The sequence below is a fragment of the Barbatula barbatula genome, assembly GCF_947034865.1.
Source record: "Barbatula barbatula genome assembly, chromosome: 14".
NCBI lineage: Eukaryota > Metazoa > Chordata > Actinopteri > Cypriniformes > Nemacheilidae > Barbatula > Barbatula barbatula.
Window position 1 is genome coordinate 6428934 of NC_136777.1, and position 25480 is coordinate 6454413.

The following is a 25480-nucleotide window of genomic DNA, read 5'->3' on the forward strand; positions in this document are numbered from 1 at the left end:
TATGGATAAACTGAAAAAGGTCAAAATGTGATTGTGGTTTTAAGGCAAGTGTTAAAACAATTTCTCATTTCATCTCTAAAATGTGAATAGATGCCTGAATCACGAGTCCATTCTTCTTGAAGATATTTGTTGTTCCACAACTTTGAGGCTAACTCTGTCACCTAAAACCCTGACTCTTTGTGCCCTCATCCTCAAGAGATTCGATAATCCTGGGTGAATGGTTCTGAAAAGAGACCGAGGAATTTTTATGTGGGTGTGTCTTTTCTTCTTGAGAAATTAAAGACTGAGGATGAGTTAGAGCAGGTTAATCTTCAAGAAAGAGGTGATACACATCGTTACTCTGACCGAGTCAAAACAAAACTTTTTATCCATCTCCTTTCTCTGTTTTTAGCCTCTTTGACATGGATTGCGCTCTGGCTGCTAAAGGTCCTGTGGATTTCATGCATGACATAAGCAGGTGACAGACGATCCAGGATTTTGTTTTGGGTTTTTAAATGCAAAGGTCAAACAGAGACAGATGCATAATAAATGCCACTATATATGTGAAATGAAACACTGAACTATATAGATACAAAAATCTTTAATAAATACTTTTGTTAGGGGAAAATCAGGTACAGGTACAACAAATAAAAAAAGTAAGATTCAGTATGACCATCAGTGCATGTAAAAACTACTCGCAGACAGAAATGCGATGGACGTATGTGTGTTTTTTGTTCTTTATATGCCAGCGGAGTGTTAACAATTCCTTTTATTGTACTTATCACATATTTGGAAATAACTGCATTAAATAAGGAGTGCCATCAATCGTGCCATCACATTTTGCATTTTCAATATTCCTGTATTCATCTTATTTTTCTGTAATATTTGTACTGCAGACACACCAATTGGAACAAATGACAAAAAAGAAAAATAGAAATTGTTCCCTTCATTCAGCCTAAACAACATGCACTGACATTATTCTCCAGATCTTCCAAAACCTTTTAAACAAATGCATTCAACTCAACCCATAACTCCACATAAATAAAAGGAAGAAAAATGCCATCTAAAAAAGGGGTTTTCTACTGTAAGTTTAGCTTTATTGGTTCTATGGTGTTCTTTCTAAAAATGGTATTATAGTAATATAGTACCATTTAATATCTAAATCACAATTCAACACAATACTTGCTGGTTTGTTTGCAACTATGTGCAAACACTTTTGGGTCAATCTTATTTAGAGGTTCTGGTCCATTTCCGGTTCTAGTTCAGTTTAACCAGAACCGTAATAATACAAGACAATAATGTCACACATTAAGAATAAAAATCTTTCAAATTATTCCAACATCAGGCCTAAGAACCAGACAGCCTGGGACAATATAAACACATGTCATGACTGACATTGGCTTGAATATGCAGGTGTTGGACTTTTCCAATAAGATAAAGTGCCACTCAGACATGCATAATATTAAGAAAATAAAGTTTTTTGAAGTGTCTCTCCTACGGTGTTAAGTTTTATATCCTGAAACACTGTTTTTCTTTCTTTCAGCATGGTCAGTGTCTCCTCCCTAGTCAACATTCATTAGGAAAGTCACAGATAAACATTTCTAAAATGACGACAGAGCATCTTACATATGTGTTTAGAATATATATTATATGAGTCCCCACAGGCTGCGGCATTTCACACACCTGTATATATATATATATAAATACATATATATAACTTTGCTGTCCGACATAAATAAAAGGAATGACACAGAGAAACGTGAGGAGTCTGGGAGAGCCAAAAAGAAAAAAAACTAAGAATGACTGTTGAAAAAGGTGTCACATAACTTACTAAACTCAAATATACACAGCTATGTCTTTCTATTTACATATATACATACGCATAACTTGTCTTGCATTATAATGAATTGTCTCTCGATTCAAGATATAAAATAATTTCCCAACTGGATTACCAAAAAACCCAAAACTGGGTTTCACACCAAAGCAAACTTTGATAGTCTCTAAGACATCCTCATAGAAACTTTTTATATGCCTGTCAGAAGCATTTACGTGAAATCTCCATACTCACCTCGAAAACGGAACGATAATTTCAGTCAAAATACTCTTCTACTATGTCAGTATTCGAGTACCAATTTCCACCAAATTTCCTTTTCTCTTAAGATTTTGAAGTGTGTACAGAATTTGCTAGCAAAACTAAAAAAGAACCAACATATTTGTTAAGTATAACTGCAAAAATGACGTGAAAAATATTAAAATAAAATGCCTAAGCCAGGTTTAGGAGCTTTTCTAAAAGTAAGATGAGGCACTTCTTAAATTTACTTCTGGAAGAGATGATCGCTCCTAAAACTTGAAAAAAATTCAAAGCTGCCTATCGTTGATTCCTCCTTAGGGTCAAAGGTCTCGCCACAGTTCACAGACATAATCTCAAAGTTCAGCTGCGTGTTAAAGTTCGTCCTTTTGAGCGGAAACGAGTGCAAGTGTAAACAAAAGAAAAGGATTTTGAAACCGTTCTCCAAATGTCTGATTTGCATATTACGCATGTACATTCCTGTTTCGTTGGACCACACAATGACAAAAAAGAATCAAAAACGCCAATCGCTTTTTGATCATACAAAAAAATGAATAGAAAGTTCCAGTTCGCCCGGTTGTTTCATACGTAATGATCTTTCATGTGCTCGCCTGTGTGCTCGTTCACATTGTTCTTACAGCGGTTGTCTTTTGTACTACACTGTGTCCTGTGTGGCTGGTTTTGGGCTGACGGGTGAATAGTGTACACTACATCTCCTTTACTGTACGCCAGAGACGAGCCTTTATGCATAACCAGCCCTGTTTCTGTTTCTTCATCCCCTTCTCCCTCCTCATCCTCATGCTCAGCTCCGTCTCCGACCCGATCCAGAGGGTAAATCAGGTTTTTATTTTCCTGAGGTGTCTCTGTGTTGTCTTTGTGCGATGTGCAGACATTCAGAAGTGTCCCACGCTGGTTGTTGATGCTCTCCTCCATGGGAACTTCATCTCTTTGTCTCGCTTTCCGCCGTCTCCAGAACCACCACACGCACACAACGACACAGGAGATCCACAACACGACAAACAGCACACACAGAACCGGCACCAGGTAACCTGAAGAGACACATGACCATGTGAAACCAAGAGATGGAAAGAAGGAAGAAACTGAGATTGAAATATTCCACTTACCAACTGGAGGATGAGTGTCCACCCTGACCTCTCTAACAGCCAACAGTAGCGTGCTGTTGTGACGTTTAGACAGAACGTCTATGATTGATCGGACAACGTCCTGTATCTCAGCACGTCCCTCAATGACAGTGCTTTGCTCATATGACTGAAGAAAACGAGAGGGAACGAAAAATGATACACAAGGAAATACGGTAAACTTAAATGGCACATCGGGACACCAAATAATTGTGATATCATTAATAAAATAATTAAACAAGTTTTATTAAAAGAAAAAAACAAGATAAAGACTTAATTAAATAACATTGAACTAATTATTGATTAATTCCCCAATTTATTGTTACTTAAATGTTTTTTTAATGTTACTTAAACTTAAATGTTACTTAAAAATGTATTCATTATTACATGTAATTTTCAGATTCAATAATTGTTTTCTTTTTAATAAATGATAGCTCATTTGTTAGTATAATCTGTTTATTCACACTGTTGTTATGTAACTTTTTCTTGTCAGTCAACCTTCAGAAATATATTACATATTGGACTAATGCAAGAGGACAAAAGAGATTTTAGGAAGAAAGGAATATAAAGAAGAGATAAAAAATTACCAGATCAGAAATAAGAGATGTTGGACTTGACTGGGCAAGTTATTCACCTTTCACTTACATTCATGAGCAGCCACATGTAGTTCATATGTAGTAATACTCGGGGTATAACCTCACTGCATTCCATGAGGGACGTCCCAATGCTAAGCTTATAACATCAGCACAAAGCGAAGTCTTACGAGAGCTCACACCATAAAAAGTTACCACCCCTTTTCCGGAAAACTCTCAATGTTACAACATAAAGTAAATCTTAACAGCATTACAACATCACAGAAAGAAAAGATTCAAGCCATTAAGGGCTTAAAGGATAGGACAAGAACTTTCCGGGAGAAAACTGGATTTCTATACAAGTGGTATCAGAATAGGTCTATGAGAGAGAGTAAGAGAGAGAGAGAGAGAGAGAGAGAGGTGACAGGTGATGTGTTAAAGGTAAGCCTGGAAAAGGGGTGTGATAGAATCCGAAAGAAATGAAAATAAAATAGAGAAAGAAAAAGGTCACGAAGGACTAGAAGATGCCTTGAGTTTAACAAGTGCTCTCTTGTAAAAATCTCCTACTATAAATTAAAATGCTTTTTGAATGAGTGTCATCAACAAGAAAATCTTAAATGTTTTAAAGGCAAGAAAAATTATAATTTGAAAGGAAAAACAGATCTGATCGTTTCAGGAAAAAAGAGAGCTCATAGTGAAAAGTTTGTAGTTGGTAGTTGGTAGGCGGTAGGCTACACACTATTATTTATTTCCTTTCATAGGAACGACTATTTACATTATATTTAAATTATATTTACAAGATGAGCTCACACTAAAGCTTTATGTTTTTTAAGTTCTATATAGTATATTAAGATTTTGAATTCAAAATGATTGTTTACAACATGTCATTATATTTTTTTCATTAAATTTTCATGAACAGTTATCAACTGAAGAAAGTGAGCTCACCATTGCAACCTCCACTGCATTTTGGCTGGAAGGTGATTGGTCACAAAGAATAGAAAGGGTGTGTTCTTTGGCCAAGACTCGTGTAATTGGCAGATTCGTTATCTCTGCGCAGACACCTTCAGGAGTTGTCCCCTGTTAAACAAACACAAAACATTTGAGTTTCTGTTGAAATTCTTATCTTGAGATTAAATGCAACACAAGCCACTTTAAAGAACTTTAAGAACCAAACAAACATTTTTAAAATAGAAACTGTGACTAACTCTCACCTGCGGAACACTATCAGAGTCAAATACAAGCGTGACACGAGCACAGTTTTCGTCTAGGTAGGCGTTGTTGGGTAAGCACTGACTGCCGATTGGTTGCAGACGTTCAGGGGTGGAGCATATCCCCAACTGATGGCAGGGTGGACGGAGACAAGACAGGAATTGATGCTCTACACATTTCTGACCTTGTGGACAGAGGGGATGCTGTGGCTGACCAAAGCCTGACAGCAATAGGCAGGGCTGATGACCACAACGCACCTGAAAAAGGGGGCGTGTCCACATACTGTTAGTCATGTAGTGCATTTGGTCTAACAGCACAGTTTTAAGTCAACTATAAGAACTCACTTTAGTGCACCTGATGTTTCCATCCATACATTTACAACTGTTGCACCCGTCCTCCCATCGGTCACCATGATGGACCTGGAAACCAGAGCGATCGCATGCCTTCCCAACACCAATGACTGCAGATGAGGAAAAAGGCAATTTAGAAAATAAAAATTGTATTTCCAACAAGTTAAGGTTTGCTAACCAACGTCAATCCAGATGTTTTTTATAAGGATGGATGGGGTCTATCTAGAAACTCACACTCTTGGCAGCGTGGTCCAGAATATCCCACTGGGCACAGACAGCGATATCCATTAATCTCATCGGAGCATGTGGCTCCATACGAACAAGGATTGGACTGACACTCATCTACATCTGAGATTGAGTGATAAGTGAGGGAACAGGAGAATAAGAGAGTTAAAAGTGTTCATAGTTACTGCTGTAGTATTTCTAACATGCACATTTATTAACTCACTGATGCGACAGTCAGGTCCAGCAAATCCGGGAGCACATTCACAGCGGAACCAGTTCACCCCGTCCACACACGATCCTCCATTATAACTACAGAGAGACGGGCAACATGTGTGACATTTCATTAATACACACATGATCATTATTTACAGGCAGAGAAAAGATAAAGATTAAGCTCAGACGAGGAGGGACAACCCTATTTATGTGCTTTAGTTTTTTCTGTATTATCTGTTTATCCGTTGCATCTCTTACCAGGGAAGAGGGTTGCAGTCATCAACATCTGAAAAGAGAAAGAAAACAGATGTCGTGAAAGCAGAACCAGAGGACAAATCACAACCAGACCTGTCAGGGCAAATCACAGCCTGAAGCCCAATCGCGTGTACATAGCAAATCACAGTGAAAATGCCATACAAAAAATATTTTTGGAAACCAAGACAGTGGGAGTTAACATAGAAGTGGGTGCGGTCTTACTCTGAGCGCAGGTGGGCCCTTCCCACCCATCCTTACAACTGCAGGTGAAGCCACTGCCCCCTCCGACACAGGTTCCACCATTCAGACACGGCCCAGATTCACATGAACTGTTCATTGCTGGGCAGAGAAAGAACATTTAGACTTATCCAAGCAACACACAGTGCATTCAAAGAACACAGGTTATAACTATCTGAATTCTCAGGAGATCAAACCGAGCGCTGTGCTTGATAAAACAAAGCACCTTCATCTCACCTGTGTTACAGGTACTGCCAACCCATCCAGGAGGACACACACAGTGGAATGAGTCTCCATGATCATAGCATGTCCCTCCATTAGCACATGTGCTGAGATCACATTGATTGTCACCTGTAATAAAAAAACACATACTGATTTCGATGAATTTACAAAACTAAGAAAATCAGAGATAAACCTAAAATAGTGACCCGGGGATTTACAGTATGACTTGAAAGTCTTAAATGCCATAACATCAACTGAATCAAAACCGTGATTGATTATTTTTCACATTTGCATTGCAAATTAAAAAAAGTGACGAAGTGAAAAAGGTTTTAAATAGAGTAAAACATTAAGACTTATACACACACACTTACGGGAATTGCATGTTTTTCCCTTCCAGTTGTCTGTGCAGCGACAGTAGAAATCATTCAGCAGATCAATACAATGACCACCGTTTAGACAAGGCTTATCGCTACACTCATCCACCTCTGAAGATAACACACAAAAGACGAGTCTCAATGCATGACTTCACATCTATATATATTTTACAAAAACATAAAGGCTAAAACTAAGCCTAAAGTTCCCCAATGGATACAGACGCATATAGCTCTAAATCTAGCTTGCCGTAATTTAATCCACATGTATCCTGTTTCAAAGCAGATTCACATACATTTCCATGGTGTGCACATGGTCTAGACCAGCCACGCTTAAACTCAAATGGACTGATGTCTGATCTAGTGTGAAAAATGGCATATATAAGACTACACGAGAAGGCATTTTACCCAGGTCACAGAGTGGCCCTTCAAAGCCATTAGGACAAACACAGTGGAAAGAGTTGATGTCATCGATGCACGTTCCTCCATTGTGACATGGAGATGATGAACAGTCATTTATGTCTGAGAGAAAAGGCAACAGTTAGTTTCTATACAAGCGTGTTTTTCTGCACAATGGCTGTTTTGAGTACTTACTCTCATGACAATAGGTCCCTGTAAACCCGGGCTGGCAGGCACATGTGAAGTTGTCCTCTGATTGGCTAATGCAGCGACCGTGAGGACCGCAGACATTGAATGAGATGTGGCGCACCGCTTTCACTGTGTCATTTGATGTCACGGCAATAGTACAGCTGTCGATCACTAATAAACAACAAACAAAACAACATTAATTGAAAGGTCATTTGTGTAAACAAAATTTTAAAGCATTTTACAATATGGTAAGACAAGATTCCTTTGAATTACACATATCAGAGCGTGACATATCGTGGCGTGGCATGTCATGACGACTTGTGAGTTGAATTATTTTGAGATATAAATGATTTGTTTACCTTCACAACTGTTGGTCTTGCAGTGGTCTCGTAGCTGACCGCACGTTTTCCCCTCATATTCATCTGCGCAGATGCAGTGAAAGTCTCCCTTCAGAGACTGACACTGAGCTTTATTCTGACACGGGTTTGCATCGCACAGATCAAACGGCTCCTGCAGAGAGTGTGAAGAATTGAGAGGGAATAAGTGAGGATGAGAAATACGTGTCTGTCTCTGTGTGTGTGTGTGTGTGTGTACGTGCGTGTATGTACTGACCTCACAGTTGGTTCCTGTGTATCCGTATAGACATTCACACTCATAACCATCGAATAGAGAATGACACCGTCCACCATTTTGACACGGGCCGCTGGCACACCCCTTCTGCTGAACTTCACATTGTCTTCCTGTGAAGCTAGGCTGGCAAAGGCATGTGTAACTATGAAGATCATCCTAATGCAGAGACATAAAGGTAAAAATTATTTAAATGCTGAAACAGAACCAGGTGGTAAACGTAAGGGAGTTGGGATGATTGAGACCCATAAAGCTGGTAAACAGACATTTAAAATAAAATGAGTGTGTGCCCACCTGACAGGTTCCTCCATTCTGACACTGACCATAACAGCGGTTGACATCTATAAAATAATCACAAACAATATTAGCTCAATTCCAGTCCAGAACTTGTAAAAACTATTAAAAAAATAAGAGGTCAAAAGGCTGAACATGCTTATTTGTGCGAGGGCAGGTACTGTATATAAAAGAACACATGCATGTTACTACAGGAGGAGAGAACTTGCTGGAAGGAAACATTAGAGCAGCAAGGCAGAATAAACACTTGATAAAAAATTCCCTTGAAAATTTCTTAAATATTAGTGCCTGAAATTCCTGCTAGACAACAACTTCACCCTGATTTTTCATATAGGTTCTTGTATACAATCTTATCAGATTATAAATAAAATATAAATTTTAAGCTTCATAGAAAACGAAGCATCAGTGTTAAGGGAACAGTTCACCCCAAAAATATGTCCTTAATTTCTTCCCGTCAAATTGTTACAAATCTGTATGAATTTATTTAAAGATATTTTGAAGAATGCTTGTAACCAAACAGTTCTTAGCCACCATTGAATACCATAGTAGGATAAAATTGCTTTATAAATGTATTTTAAACACAAAAGAAGAATGAAAGCAAACAGTTCTGGGGCACTTTTGACAACAATTGTAATATTTCCTATTATACAATAGTAGTCAATGGTGGCCAAGAACTTTGTTCATCAGAACAACGAAATATATACTGAACAAGTCGAGGGCGAGTTAATGATGACAGAATTTTCATTTTTGCGTGAACCGTCCCTTCAACAGCAAAGAAGAAAACAGCAAAAGTGTGATGCTCTTCAGAAAAAAGATGAGAACTTATGTTTATATACTGACTGATATTACAGTTGAGTCCCGCCCAGCCCTGGTAGCAGTGGCAATGATATCCACCAATAAGATTTTTGCAAGCGTAAGCATTTACACAAGGTCTTCGCGAACACTCATTCACATCTGTGAGATAGAGAAGTGGAGCATGAGAGCAGGAGAGAAGATTTGGAATCAAGCCCCGCCACCAAGCTCACGATCTGTCAAGTCAAGCCAACTCCATGTCCCATGATGCACTCTGGCATATACAGTACACATCCTCTGTCCTAGCAGCAACAGCTTTTTATGCAAAATGCTATGAGTGATATGCCTAAAATCTAAATTACACCATCACTACCACGTACATGAATTCATCTAACAGAGCCTTTATTCATAGCGATGGCCAGAACTTACGCAAAATTATAAAAAGACATCTAATTTTAATATAAATTTCTTATAGTTTTCATGTGTGGACAGTGGTGTGTTAAGCTGTAGCTGAAATCAGACGCCCTGCCGCACAGGTAACCCTGCCTGCCCACGCCTGAGACCAGAGCCCTATCCGGAGAAACTCAACCCGCTTCCCATAACCGGACACCACAGCTACGGTTCCCAACTGTGATTGTTTACAAGTTATACAGCATTTCCTCTCGCACCGGCAGTCGCGGATGTTGGACTAATATACATCAACCACACTCCTCTTAAGCCCGTCTCTTACTCCACCCCATGATAGTCCCTCCAAAAGATAAATTTACCCCACGTCTTGGCAGTTGCCAGGCCTGTTTATATATTTAGCTTTCCTCAAATCACCTGGTTCAGGTTACAGATAATATTCAGCTATCTGTCGTGACCACACAACCTCAGATCATCCATGCACAAATATACATTCCCACAAAGTCAGGTTAAATAAACATACAAGCATAAACCAAAACAAAGATATATTACATACTCATGCTCTCAAAAACAGTGAACGATACACACAAACACAAGCATACACTGTAACACAGTCAGCTGTGAGTAGTAGGTGCTGTAAAATGCAAACACATCATTCAGTTGCAAACTTCATTAAATCAATTAGGCAATATGCACACTGTTGATATTTGAGAGGACCCCCATTTAGACATTGTTTGGTCTACTGTATGCAAACCCCGCATCTGAGTATGGTGTGGTACTGTGTGCCTCCAAGTCCGAATTTAAAAAATTTAAACACACACACAAACACAAAGTCTCACCTATCTGACAAGTTTTGCCAGTCCATTGCGGGTGGCATAAACAGTCAAAACCATTCTCGAGATCAATGCAAGTCCCCCCATGAGCGCACGGGTTGGAGGCACACTCGTCTTCGTCTGCACATAACACACGGAAAACAGTCTTACGCAAAATGTAAATAAATATGCATCACAAGTATTGTAAATTGTGAATCTTCTTTTTGGAGTGAAATGTATGTGACCTCTGACCTTTAGCACAGGTGGGCCCATCCCAGCCTGGGGGACACTGGCACTCGAACCCTGACGCTAGTTCATGACAGGTCCCGCCATTTGCACATGGGTTTGACATGCAGGCATGCTCGGCTGCAGACAATATAATGTTTTGTTCAATATGTACAGTAAACTGCATCTTGCTAAAATAATTTCTCACCATTTTTTATGCATACACTCGTATTTTTTGAAAATGCATCTATGATTCATTCTAATTTAAAAAATTGAAAACAGTTTTAATTATTTATTGATAAACTTTTCTAGAGAAAATCCCTCAAGATGCCTCACCGATTTGGCAGTTTTTCCCAGAGTAGCCCTCAGGGCAGGAGCAGAAATACTCATTTGGCTCTGCATTCAAACACGTGCCTCCGTTCACACAGGGCTTGTGCGTGCCACAGTAATTCAAATCTATACACAAACAAATAAACAACACATCCTAATTTATTAGAAGCTGAGATGTGTTTTAAATCATATAAAACAGTTTTTAGTTTATGTACAGTATATATATCAAGTGTAGGGATTTCCAATTTCTAGCAATATTTCTTATCTGGAGTGAAAGACAGAAAACATTGTAGCACTCCATTCAGAGCACAAAAAAATGTGTGTGAATGTCATGAGTGATAGTGATCAGACCTCAAGTACATTCACATACTGTCTAAAGAAAACATTCACGAGTAACATTGAGGATTTCAGTTCAGAACACACAAAGCATCTTACAAGCAGAGTAGAACGGCTGCATGTTTTTTTTTTTGTGAGTGTGTGTTTGTATATGTACGGTATGTATGTTTTAGCGCCCATCAGTACATTTGTGTGTGTACGTGCTGCTGAACATCCCATACCTTTGTCGCACAGAATTCCCCCCCAGTTCTTTTCACAGGTGCACGTCCAGGGCTTCACGCAGGTCCCGTGCACACAACCCGGGTACGGCAAACACTCATCGCACAGCGGACCCTGCCAGCCATATTTACACCTACAATACAAACCCAGTGTGAGCAGCGAAATGTGTATAACAAATCAAAACTGTAACCTAACACGAGTACACCAATAAGTAATCACAACTATGAAACCACTCAGTTTTACCGTGTCAAACAACATATTTACACATTTCATATTTATTTACAAAATGTTACACATGTACACTACACTGTTAAGGCAGAGAGAGGGGAGTTTAGGTATCGTGGAGTGTAAAAGGTTTGTCCAGTAGCAGACACGGGTCATGACCTCTGTCTATTTCCTAATCGTAACCCGCACTGAACTCCAGACAGACTGGCAGTCAAAGGTTATTTCCACCAAACGTGCTTCAAAAGATGTTTGAGGTACCGCAGGCAAAAGAGAACATCATTCATTCTCACACTCAGACGCGCTCACGCTCAATGAGAAGTCAATCGTGAGGTTTGAAATAGCATAGTAACATACTACCCTTACCGGTCCTGCAGTATATAGTATGTTTGCTGAGCACAGTGTGCATATTTTCTGTCTGCATGGAATATTTACAAAAACATATACAGAATACAGTGGAATATATAGCAAAACACAGTGTGCTTGCAATCCCATAATGCAATGCAGCTGACTTAACCTTCCACGTCCATAGCCCATAATAAGATAGGAATAACTATCTTTTTTTATAGATTTGGATTTAAATGACAAAATAACACTTCATGATCAAGATGACCCCTGAATGCCAGTCTTTAAATTAAACATGCAACATGATAAGATGTGACCATACTATATGATCCATTTTAACTACATGATGCTTTCTCTTAAGAACTTAAGAATTCAATGATATATTAGCGGGGCTAATATAATGATGACTGCTTTTTAAGGTTTCTGCTTGCTTCATTCAAAATAGAAGCAGATGTTTATTCTAAACTAATCTACCTCCTGAAATTAAAGAGACACTTCACCCAAAAATGAAAATAATGTCATGATTTACTACCTTTGAGTTGTTCCAAATCTCTATAAACGTTGTCTGATAAACACAGAGAAAGATATTTGGAAGAAGGCTTATAGCCAGACATATTTGGAACAGACCCCCATTGAGTAGGAAAAAGTACAATGGAAGTCAAAAGTGCCCCAGAACTGTTTGCTGTCCTACATTCTTCAAAATGTCTTCTTTTGTGTTCAAAAGAACAAAGTAATGTTTCCAATTATGGGAGTCAAAGGAGGGCAAGATCTGTTTGATTATAAGCATTCTTCAAAATATCTTTCTCTGTGTTAATCAGAACTAAGACATTTATACAGATTTGGAACAACTCGAAGCTGAATTAATGATGACAGAATCCCTTTAATGAGAGAGAGAGAGAGAGAGAGAGAGAGAGATGACTTACACACATTCTCCTGGTCTGTCACACCCTCCGTGCTCACTGCAGCCTTGTTTACACACAGCTGAAAGACACGTAATGTAAATGAATTTTTATGATATTTATTTTCTCACTTATAATGACTCCCCCTGCATTTAGCTAAGGAGCTGATGAGCAATAAGCACAAACACTAATAGGATGCGCACACATATGGTGATGTCATTAATGGAGGTCGCTGTATTGTTGGTTGCAGCGGATGAGGATACAGTAGAACTGCATTTAAGCTCACTTTCAAACTAAGTGAATTCAAACCAAGTGAATAAATGACATTTTACTGATCTGTTTTTATTACATCCCTAAATTAAAAACCCTCTCTCACAAACTGAGATGCCCTTCACTTATTCTGGTCACCACAATCGTATACACTCAGACACACACACCTTTCTTGCAGTCTGGCCCGATCCAGCCCTCCATGCACTGTTGATTACCGGATTGATCACATTGGTAATGGCCAAAGTAATCATCACGGGGGCGACACTGTTTGTTGCACTTGTTGCCGTAGTAATGTCGGTCGCAGCGCACCCGTATGCTGTAATGGAAGCTGGCAGTTCGACCCTTGTGCTGAATGAGCTGCCGTTCCTCTCCGGGATTCATTTCCCCGCGGGATATACTTCGCTCGATCAACAGTTCATCATCTGAGACGGCAAAGGCAGAAATATTAGTTTGCGCACCACACATGAAAATACACACACATGTTTATGAACGGTCGATAAGGAAGCGTGCTTGTTTTCTTGCTTTGGTGGAAAACGCTCTCTCTCTTTCTCAGACTGTCTGGGAGCCAGTGAGGAAATAATACAATCAGGACCATACCAGGAAGTACCCCTACCTCCCCAAAAAACACATACACGCCCAAGTTCCCTCTTGAGAAGAGAAACACAGTGACCTTGCTAACAACTTCAGTCACAATGTAGGGGAAAGTCTGTATGTGGGCGTGTGTGTGGGAAAAAGCCACAACAGTCTTAAAGAGAGAGAAAGAACAACATCAACCATGATTAAACATTGATTAAAATCTAATCTTAGATGTTCATATAAAAGGGTGGTGTGGTTGTTAGCTTGTTATTCTCACGTTCTATTGCTTAAATTTTGATTCATGACTTAATTTGGGGATGACATCACCATTAGAGGCCCAGTCACTTACACGTGACCCGAGACTCATTTTCATATTAAAGATGAGATGGGGCAAATGGATCAGTATCCAAATCAAAACAAGAAATGAGAAAACATCCTCAAATTTGAGGATATCTCAAAGACACACATGACCCCAAACCACAAATCCTTCCCCACAGCCCAATTCACCCCGTTCACACCAACTCAGTCCACTTGCTCTCTTCCTTAAATGGACACCTGATTCCAGAAGTGGAACAAAAGCTTTGACATACTGTCCTACTTTCCGACTAAAAAAGGAATTCAACACACTCTTTCATGTCGAATGTGCCACTCCCCACTCCCCATTTTTGCTGTCCTCACTTCTTTAACATGTCATCTCTTCCTTTCTCTCTCTCCCCACTTGAAATATAAAAAAAAACTAGTACTCATCTCCCAATTCATTTCCAGCAATTAGTTATAAAAATACACACCAATCACGCCCCATCTATATAAGCTGAAGGAGATACTTAGAGACTGTTACTGGGTAGAGTGAATGTGTGCGTGTGTGAGAGAGAGACGCTGAAGATAAGCCAGCTCAAAAACAGTCACACACACGCACACGGTACACATGCGCACATGAATCGTTCACCCAAAAATGGAAATTCTGTCATCATTTACTCACCCTCTTGTCATTTCAAACCTGTATGACTTTCTTCTGCAGAACACAAAATATATTTTGAAGAATGTTGGTAATCGAACAGCGCCGGCACCTATTCACTTCTATTGTATGGACACAAAACCAATGCAAGAGAATGGGTGCCAGTTAACAACATTCTTCATCTTCTTTTGTGTTCTGCAGAAGAAAATCAAACAGGTTTGAAATGATATGAGGGTGAGCAAATGATGACAGAATTTTTATTTTGGGGGGACTATCACTTTAACACAAGGACTTCAGCTTTGCTCTCACATTTAAATTAAGAAAAACCTTAGAAAACACATCGGATAGCTGCTGTTATGCTATAAACCAAAGCATCCTTTTCTAGTCTGTTCTTTGTTTCTTTTTATTTCTATTACTTTCCTTCTGTTCCATTCACATCTCTTCATCAGTCTGTCTCTAGCTTGCTCTGTTTCAATGCATTTATCACAATGGGTACAAGTCAGCCCCCATCGCCACCGCGATAACATATCACAAACAATAGACCAAAAAGCCAGACAAGGCCAAATAATTCCCTCTGCAACTACACAAGACCATAATAAACCCCCATCACACACGCTGTCTTTCTAGGTTTTGTCCCCTGGCTCATGTCCTCCACCTGCTTAAGGTCCTCCACTTCCTTTTGCTTCTTATTTCATTCATCCCCTTGAATGCAATCTTGCGATCTACCAGCCAGAACTGAAGTGAAACACAACAACGCCGCTTTCTCTGCCTCTTGACGATACGTGAACAATGCAGTTGACCCGCTGGCCAGTAAGAGCTGTTTGGAGTCCAAACGCAGAGCCGGAGAGACGGACTTCCTGAACGGTAAACAGCCCCCCGATGGCCTGCAAACAGCAAACCAGCTTCTCACATCTAAAGTCATTCCTGCAACTCATTCCAGGTTTTTTCTATCTCCACAGCTCGTTTAATACCTGGGAGCTAGGACTAATTCTCTGGAAGGTAGATCTGAAAGAAACACACCTGGATAATAAAGGAATGAGACACTGTGATGGTGAATTGCTCTACTGTTGACATCAAATAAATCTGGTGTACAGGAAACATGAAAACATGCGGAGGTATAAACGGAAAAGGGACTAATAAAATTCTAAGGTATGCCTCGTCATTATTATTTTATCCAAAAAAAACAAGTTAACATTTTTTGATGTATAATCTGCAGGAAGATAACGATAGAAGAACATAATTTCACTCATCTGTTAGCAAGCCATACTTCCTGGAACTGGTCCACCTTTAATAAACCAGAAGCATTTGAAAACTTTCACTAGCATTTAACTGTGTGATGTCTGAACATCTGGCTGATGCAGTGCCATTCCAGTGAGATCTCAAGGCAATTGCTCCATCATATTGTTTACCTGTGTGTGTTATAAAAGTGTGTGTTCATGATTGATCATTAATAGGCTGATTTGTTTTTATTGTTAGTACAGTGTGTGTTCTGTCAGAGACTTGGTTGATATAAAGCATTGTGTGTGTGTTTGTGTGTGTTGCTGCTGTATGTTGAGAATAGTAGCATTGCAGCTGTTCAGACAATAATTAACTCACAGACATGTGTGGAAAATAAAGAGCAGCAAGAGTAATTAATGGCTTAACAAGACCATGACCTCATACTCTTTGTTCAGATCCAAACTCTCTCTGGGACTTTAAACATGACACGCTGTATATAAACAGTCTCCCTCTGTATCCTAAAACAACCTTCATGATCACGTTAATGACACTAGAACACAAGCATGTAATAATGTGTTATATAATGTATATATTTTTTGGTTCAGTTTTTACTTGCCCTGTCATCAAGGGTGTTTTTTTACCTGTGTAACCTTAATAAATAAGGTTATGGCCCAAAAACTAAAGTCAAGTAAACAGCGGTAAACTTTTGTGACAACTCTGCAGACCAATTTTATTTATGTCCCCAACAATGTCAGAATCAAAGTTACATAAGATTTGCACATAAGATTTAACAAAGCCAAACATTTGAAAAATCAGCTTAATGGCTAGAATACACTACAAGGCTTTTAAAATCGGAACAGATTTTTTAAAAACTAGACATCATACACTTGCAGACTTTTTAAAAGTTTCAGATAGAAACACACTATCTGATCAAATCAGCAGACTGAAAATCTGAGCAAAAGTCTTAAAAGTAGTGTATTTTAGCCTTACGTCTAATGCAGATTTGTAGTGATTGCACAGACACGCATTTTAAACAAAAAAATCAGAAAATGTCTCTCTTGCTCCCTCTATAAAAGTATATTGCTTATAAATGGTCAGACAACACCCAGAACATAAACTAAATTTGTGTATTAATTGCACATCCTATTCGAGTCATCCTTTTTATGGGGCAACATACAAAAGAACAGCAAGAGGAAAAGAGGAAAACAGGACACATCTGTGTTAAACAACACACGCACAGTGGATTTAAACCATGTGCTTACATGTTATGCGTGTTAAATCATCATGCCATTACAAATGAGCGGGCATATTAAAAGGAAAGTGATTTCTGATCAAAAGATATACTGAAATCATAATCAAACGATCAAAAATATTTCATGTGGTATTCATGTTGTGACAGGAAGTTTGTGAAATATGATGTTCAAATTTCTTTGAAATATTCTGAGCTTCTTGCCAAGTTGTGCACATGCAGATTCCATATGAGCCTCCCGGTAACCTTTTGTTGAGGCATGTCAGAAAGCAACCACAGGCATCCAGCCCTGTATTCACCTTTTGACACTGTCCACCTTATTCAAACCAGTAGTGTACAAGCACAAATACACACAACCTACCTCGTTGTGATACAAAATGGCTTTGTTTAAATCCCCCGAGTCCCCCTAAACTCTGCAATGGACCTAAAGTTGAATACCCCAGGCATACACCCACACCAAGGCTAACGCATCAGTCCGTCTGCACTGAATTAGGTAACTGTATCTGTATAGATATATGTCAATCGCTCGAAAGCACTCAAAGAATGTTTACCCCGACAAACACGCCTGTATATTTCTCTTGCAGTCAAAGGTCAAAGCTAGTCTGTACATCTTACTGTCTGTGCCAGTTATAGATGTGAACTTGGAGTGATTCTCAAGAGGGTGCCTGTATGTTTGCTGTTGGCATTTCTGAAAAACGGGTGACATTTTTAAGGTATGTCTAAAATGTGAATCACAGTCAACTTGCGTAGGGTTTGTGTGTCAAAGTGTTGGGAAAGCATTACTCACTGTTGTCAGTAAATGTTTGGTTGTCCCAATCCAAAGCCTCCACGATCAAAGTGTAGGCACGCTTTGTGAGATAGGAAAAAAGAGAGAGAGAGATTAGCAAATATACATGCGGTTCTCCAAAATCAAAGTCTGAGAAGTAGACAAACAAGAAGATCAATAAAACAATAAACAGGGGAAATAACCAGTACACACAGTTTCACGAGAATAAGAACAAACACACAAAATAAGGCAACACAATGTATATTATGTATATTTATATTTTTGTTATGCCAAATATTGCTTGTTTTCTAGGGTTAAGGGTTAGTGTTTATTTAATATAGTTTATGTTATATGAAAGTTTGAGTGAGTCCAAATGAATTTGTGTGTGCGTTCGAAGGGATGCAAGTCAAAACAGCAATGTGTATAACCTGGTTCTCACGGACTGGTGACTGATTAGCCCGGTTATAAACAAGATGAACTATTAGATGTTGCAAGGATGTGTGTTTGTGTATCAGGTCACTGCTGAAGTCAACAATTCATAAATGATTGAGTGATCTTTATGTATGTATGTGTGTTTTACACAGACACACACCTCCAGTGGGGAACAGTCATAAGTTCATTCATTTTGTGGGAAAACTGTGAACTCTAGATTAACAGCAGGCACAAGAAACTTCAAACGGTTCTTAAATAGCAGCACTTTACAATGAGAGAAGTGAGTTAACTGTAGGTGAGTTCATGTTCCCTCACTCAAATGAGGGGTACTTGGATCTCTTCCCTGTAATCTGACTGAATTTAAATGCTGTTGGGATTACAAACATTGTCCTGCGTGGACATTATAGGGAACTTCAACAACAATAACAAACAACAACCCATGGTGTGTTGGCTTCTTGTAGCTTACCTAGAATGTGGTGCACATTTATTAAAAAGACAATAGAGCTGTTGCATAAATGTAGGAGCCATAATATTGTTTCAATTGAAATTAATTGTTTTCTTTGTTTTTGGTTGCTTTTGTGTTTTTTGTGTGTGAGGTCTCTTTGGGAAAGCCAGCGAGGAAATAATGACATTGTTATAGCTATCGGAAACCAAAACGATTTAACAAAACATTTGGTAAAACAACATATTCTGTCCACTTTGCCTAGGGCTAACATCTTGTCAGAAGCTGTTAATATACTCTATGCCTTCAAGTACAGAGTGCAAAACTGCTCAAAACTGCTCAAGGAAAATTTTGGAAATATACTGGCCTTACAAAAGTGTGATACTGTGATATATTGTATATTGGTTTGCATAAGTGTCAGCCAAATGTGAATCAAACTAATTCATTTACAATTAATTTGACCCGGGGTAACCAAGGAAACAGATTTGTATGATGTTTGGACATGAAATACACTTGAGCAGGACTCTGTTTGCCTGAAGTTTTTCTTTTTGTTTGAGCAGAGATCAGGTTCACTGCAGCAGGACAGCATGGAAACATGCCCATGGATTTCGTGTGCTGACATTTACGCATCTTTTCTCTGGAACCATGAATTAGCACGCAAACATCAGTGAAGCCAAACCACTCAGACTTGTAAGTGCATGCAGCAAATGGTTGGAAAAAAATACTTCTACCGCAGAACTAAACCTGAAGCAAAATTCACATATATCATGAATATGCGTGTCCTTATACACCTTAGTTAGACTTGATTATATTTATTATATGTGACCCTGCCTGGACCACCAAACCAGTCACAAGGGTCCATTTCTAAAAATGGATCTGGAAGTTAAATAATTAAGCTTTTCATTGATGTATGGCTTGTCAGGATATGACAATATTTGGTCGAGATACAAGAAATTGAGAAAATTGCATTTAAAGTTGTTTAAAGAGATTTGAAGCTTTACATAGATACCAAACTTGAGTGGGTAATTCTCAAAGAGCGGGCAGCAGGGAGCAAAGTATGTAGGCGTTGTTCTGCGGTTTTGCTGCATCCACTCACAAAAATATTAAAATAATTTTTGATGTATTTCCGGTAGGAAATTTACAAAATATCTTCATGGAGCATGATCTGTACCTTATATACTAATGATTTTTGGAGCACTTCCCAATCAATGCATCCAATTTAAGACTGCACAGACAGACTTGATTGACTAATAATCCCAACAATGCCTTCTCCTTTGGGGATCTCTCCTGAAAAATTTGCCAAATACAATCAACATAGATGACATCTCTCCCACCATGTATCATAATAAAATAATAATTAAAATGCGTTCACTGATGGATCTCGCTGATAGTAAGGACACAAGTTTTCTTTTTGGTCTCTGACATTTTGACCCTCAGTATATGTCAGATATTCAAGTACAGACTTAATCACACCAGACACTCAAATTTAACAGAATCGAAATGAAAACCTGCCGATTCAGAATACTAGGATTCACTGAAAGACATGTGATGTGTTTGGACTGCAGCATGGACAGTGTGAAGACCACCTGGTTTCTATGTCCTGTACGATACAGTTACTAAAGCTCTAAAGACAGTGATCAGACACCAAGCACATGTTCGGAGAGAAGGAGAAGGAAAGATTGTATCTTTCATTAGTCAAAGAGAAATAAGACACCCACATGCACATGCCAACAGATACACAGGCGCACACAACTTCTGCCATGAATAAATTACATCTTCTAAGTGACACTGAGCAAGCAGTACCACAGTTTTTACACCTCAGAGGACAGTGAGGACATATATTGCAAGACCACAGCCTATTTGCAACTTATCATACACTTATAAACACAAGGATACAGGTCAGGTACAAATCTGCTATTTGCACGATGATACGAGCATCCTTAGGCAGAAAGTGTTCCTTTTTAAAGCTGAATGTGATATATGGAGGTTGGTAACACAATTGGGTTGTAATGTCACTGTACTTGGATTTCTGTGCCATGGATTTAGCGGTGCTATTCCATTGTGTACCACTTTCACTGAATAAGCAATAAGTCATGACAGGCTGCATTATTATAATGATTTTACTCCAGTTAAAGTGCGTTGTTATTTTAAAACCCTATCAATGTGCGCTTGGCAAGAGCAAAATAAGCATTTCAAATACTTCTTTATAAATTATTTTATCAGATTATTTTAGATTAACCAAGACGACTTATAATGCAAATTAACATGAATTACATAAACAACACATACATGCAATTGTAGCATAACAACGCTACAAAAGAATGCACTAAAGAAATCAAGCTAGATGGGAACACAGCAGGTCTGATATTAAGTGCTGATGGAATGAAGCAGATGAAAAAGCAAAATCACAGTCCAGATAAAGAACACAAAGCAGGTTGCATTAAACACCTGTGAAATAATACTCATGCATCTGCAGAGAGCAAAAAACAATTGTGAAACCGGTTTACAGAAAATATGATGAAGTGAAAAGAGGACAGGAAAGGTCTGAAAATAAACAAACGGATAAATGATGGTTGAGGAGACCAGAGAATTTAGTCTTGCAGTTCTGTGAAGATCTTGTCTTTTGTAAAGAAATGTCTCCTGCATATTGGCTGGTCTACAATTACTTGATTTAAAACAGACACTGGAATGACCGTACAAAGATAAAGTGGTTTTCCGGATACTGGTGTGTAAAACTACCTCAGCCATCAAGATTTAGCCTACCAGTTAAACCCAGTTTGCAGTTTCAGCTATACTAGTCTGATCTGTTCTGCTACGTGACCATTGACTTCAAATCTCGTATCAACCACCTACTGGCTGTGTATTGAGGAGTTTAGATTAAAGACTCAGAAATTCCTTATTACAACACAGGACATGAACTTGGGAAGCTTGGAAAAGATTAAATAAAAATGGTGGTGTGCTCAGTGGGATGGTTCTTTTAATCCAAAAACAAAGCATGGTATGCTGGAAGAGTATCAAAGATCTCACAGCTGTAGGACGTCAGCCACAGCAGGATTTATAAGGTTCATAAACATCACCTTCCGTAAACTTCATCCCTCCCTGGCACACCCGGTTAGCTAAGAAACTATGGATACCGGCAGATGTACAGTAAGTGCTCTTGACGGATTTCGGTTCTGCTCATGTTGCTCAAAAAACAGTGATGATGAGGAGCTTGTTTTGATGTAGCCTTAATCTGATGCATCATCAGAAAACGTCCAAACCCAGTGTGTGATCTAACATAATTTCTTCTACTGTGTGAATTAAGGATCATCCAGCGGCTCAAACGACTCATCTGCCGAACTCCAAAAATGACAATTGTGAACCAATAGCAGGTTATTGAATATGACAGTTCAGTGGTTCCGGAGAATGTTCAGCAAAACAGATAAACTACAACTAAACCTAAACTCTCAAGGGTTGTTTTTCATCTTAGCAAAATCTTAAAACATGATGTTGACAAAGACTGTTGACAAAATACAGGCATTCTGAAGCATACCAGAAAACAAATACCAAAACACCAAACTAAACAAGATGCTATCAGCAGATATTTATATTGTTAAGAAAATCCGCTAGGAGATTTTAAGATAGTGGAGTGAAGTATAGACAGAGCGAGACAGAGAATTTGAATTGTGTACAGGAAACCAATTCGTAATTGAATAAAGCTTCAGTCTAGGTACACAAGAAGTATAAATATTCATGTTCATTCCCAAATATCTAAGCAGGAGCACACATGTCTCATACCCACATACACTAGCGTCTTGGAGTCAGCAATTATTGTGCATTTAAAAGAAAAACATTTTAAAAGGCGTGTGTACACAACAGATGAAAACAAGAAGCTCTCCCCCCAGGCTACTGTTATAACCACAACTGAAATCTCGAAGGAAACAGGAATCAAATGCAGTGATTCAATGGTTTCCACCATTTATGAAAAAAGATTTACCGGGTTTAAAAAACGCAACGCAAACAACAACAAACACTGATCCCAGCAGTCTGTGGTTTGAGTTAAATGTTTTACCCACAGCAATGCACGCTTGCATTATCTTACAACCAATCTGTTCAGGTCTATTTAACGACAATGCTTGTATCTGAAACGTGATCAAGCAGACAACTCCCACTGCTTCTTTCTCTTCTCTATCACCTCACTTGCGATATCACTCCGTAAACATGCCAGCTCTAGTCAAGAACTCTGCCTTGTGTAAATCGTGCCCGCTCCGCTCACGTCAAAAGACATTTTTACGTTTGCCCAAAACCACATTATTTTAAGATCACGGTACTTTGACATTACAATGATGACCATACCACACAACTCCTTCAGCAAGAGAAATGATGGTAACCTCCCTGCTGAAGAAAAGATGTAAAAATTATAAATGGTTATAATGGGAGTTGCATTGGTTTTAATGGAAACTTTGGTCTCTGTGGGTCTGTTGGGTTCCATTAGTTGGATATTATCTGGTGAATGGGATCCAATAGAACCCCACAAATCATACTGGAATGAGACCCGGCACACTACAAAACAGAATATTGTAATGGTTTTAATAGTTAACAACAGATTGTACATAAAAGTATTTGTAATAGAAACTATTAGAATTTGCATCGTAAATTAAGCAGGTGCAAGTTTCCTTCTTGTGTAATAATGTGTAGATTTCTGTATGACTTTACAACGGGCTTGAGATGACCACCGATGTCCACAGAAAGTTGTAGGTGATAGGAAGTTAAACCAGATTTCGACAGCACAAAACAGAAATGCATTCATCATGCACCCAAAACGCTAAACCTATAAATACGACACCGTCGGTTAAGCGCGTAAAAGAACAGCCAGCGCGCGAGAGAGACACGCACGCAACAGACGCAATACGCGCGCCGAAACAGGACGCGTTCTCATCCTCTACACCACTGACCAGTGTGACATTGAGCTCTACTCTTTCCACCGACTCATTTGCTTTTCAATGAGTTGTACAAGTGTGCATGCTTCAGTCTTGGGTATTAACACGAGACCCCCCCCCCCCCCAAAATACATTGGGAAGATATATAACGGATAACAGGGTGCTTTAGAAGTCATTATGGACATATTTTATGTTAAATATTAAGTACAATGACATTGTTACAGGAAGGGCATTTCTATTTGTTTACGTCAAAGCAAACGTAAAAACCTACCGGCCAGGCGAACTGAAAGGGTATGATAACGATCCCCAGGTCATTGGCATTGTTTGAGTTTCCATTGATTCCTTTTAACTGAAACGTATTCCCTCCGAGCACGCTGGTGCTCGCAGTGCCGTATGTACATAAGCCAGACGTGCTGACCTCCGCTTGGTATTCCTTTAGGCACACTCTGAAGTACGTGTCACATTCGTCCCGGTCGCACAGACCGTCTCGTGCGCTCTGCGTGCCGTCGCAGCAGTTGCCGTTCGCGAGCTCACCCCTGTCATTCTCCACGTTGATCAACTGGAGCTCCAAATAACCCGACGAGTGGCAAACCTAAAAATAACACAAACATTAGGTAAAAAATAAATTGTACTATAAATATGAAACGAACACGGGTTACAGTAGACCTATTAACTGTAAGTGTTCTGCGTACCAAGATTTGATTAAAATAGCGGTTCTGGCGATAACAAAGCAATGTCACGAAATAACAGACACGTTTAAGTCAATGCAACACATTCCTCTGTATTGCATGTATTTTAGGGTCCTTTACATGTGGGCTTACTGCAAAAATATATATCATAAGTGCGCTGTCAACGAATGTAAATAAACTAGTGCATGGTGAAATATATACGTAAACCTTTTTTATGTTTTATTGTAGGTAATGCGTAAAGTTAATACGCGTGGATTCGCTGCACTGCGCACAGACAGGTTTTACAACGCTTTAAAAGAATCACATGATTTCAGGATAATTTAATTAGAAAAAGAATCCCAAACATCTAATTTCGCCAAAATAAAGATTTTCGTATCAAAGTAAAGCGGTTGATTTATTTCTGGACATTTGCAGTAGTAAAAGGTGACATTTGGTTTAAAGAAGTTTAACTCACCTCAGTCCAAAACGTCAAAATGAAGAACGCTATCAAGAAACAGCCTCCGAAATAGTTATGCATGACTCCTATTAAGTTAATACGACATGGTCAAAAAACGCATATATGCATGATTATCCACAAAATCCAGCCATTCAAAAACGTGACTCCTTTAGTGAGATCTGCAGAAGATGAGATGAAAGTCAAACAAACATCCACTCGGTCCTCCAGCGGGCTGGTCTCACTATATCAGTCAACTACAAGCCATCCGAACGAGCTTTGATTGACGGTTCAATAAACCATTGGGAAGTCATTAGTAGTAGTGGAACCTCCGAGAGAGCCAACCGCAACGCTAATGGGCGGAGCTTCTGTTGAGAAACGGATTATTGACTTTAGTTGTTATTTAGTAGTGTCAATTTAAGATTTTGAAGGGGGAAACTAGTGTCTTATAATTTACTTTAATATTTCATCTTTAATATAACTTAAATATTATGTAAAATTACTAATATTTTACACATTGGCATATTTCTCCACGCCTCAAAATGTTGAAGTTGAATGGTAATATCACTATTGGTTTGGTTTATGGAATAAGGTTTT

At 38.9% G+C, this 25480-nt stretch overlaps 1 protein-coding gene across 3 annotated transcripts; it reads right to left on the reverse strand.

The window, feature by feature from the left end:
* Nucleotides 1-565: 565 nt before the first annotated feature.
* jag2a (jagged canonical Notch ligand 2a) lies at nucleotides 566-25246 on the reverse strand. Of its 3 annotated transcripts, XM_079473171.1 has the most exons (26): nucleotides 24905-25246; nucleotides 24033-24353; nucleotides 17990-18050; nucleotides 13372-13626; nucleotides 12959-13016; nucleotides 11471-11601; nucleotides 10920-11039; nucleotides 10611-10724; nucleotides 10386-10499; nucleotides 9190-9303; nucleotides 8350-8396; nucleotides 8041-8214; nucleotides 7788-7938; nucleotides 7435-7599; nucleotides 7249-7362; nucleotides 6841-6954; nucleotides 6485-6598; nucleotides 6233-6349; nucleotides 6014-6041; nucleotides 5766-5851; nucleotides 5552-5665; nucleotides 5312-5427; nucleotides 4970-5224; nucleotides 4704-4835; nucleotides 3172-3316; nucleotides 566-3096 (listed from the first exon to the last, which is right to left on the reverse strand). In XM_079473171.1, the coding sequence occupies exons 1-26, from the start codon at nucleotides 24965-24967 to the stop codon at nucleotides 2630-2632; spliced, it is 3690 nt and encodes a 1229-aa protein (XP_079329297.1). In that variant the 5' UTR covers nucleotides 24968-25246; the 3' UTR covers nucleotides 566-2629. The 3 variants fall into 3 exon arrangements, with proteins under 3 accessions (XP_079329297.1, XP_079329296.1, XP_079329298.1); XM_079473170.1 differs by having other exon boundaries at nucleotides 566-3316; XM_079473172.1 differs by lacking the exon at nucleotides 9190-9303 and having other exon boundaries at nucleotides 566-3316.
* Nucleotides 25247-25480: the final 234 nt, after the last annotated feature.

What these genes read in the sequence shown, in the direction of transcription:
- jag2a (XM_079473170.1), bottom strand. Translation starts at nt 24,967, where the DNA reads ATGCATAACTATTTCGGAGGCTGTTTCTTGATAGCGTTCTTCATTTTG. An exon ending in AGGGACCTATTGTCATGAGA is followed by an intron (nt 7,363 to 7,434) that starts GTAAGTACTCAA and finishes CTTTTCTCTCAG; the next exon opens with ACATAAATGACTGTTCATCA. An exon ending in GAAACATCAGGTGCACTAAA is followed by an intron (nt 5,225 to 5,311) that starts GTGAGTTCTTAT and finishes CCCCTTTTTCAG; the next exon opens with GTGCGTTGTGGTCATCAGCC.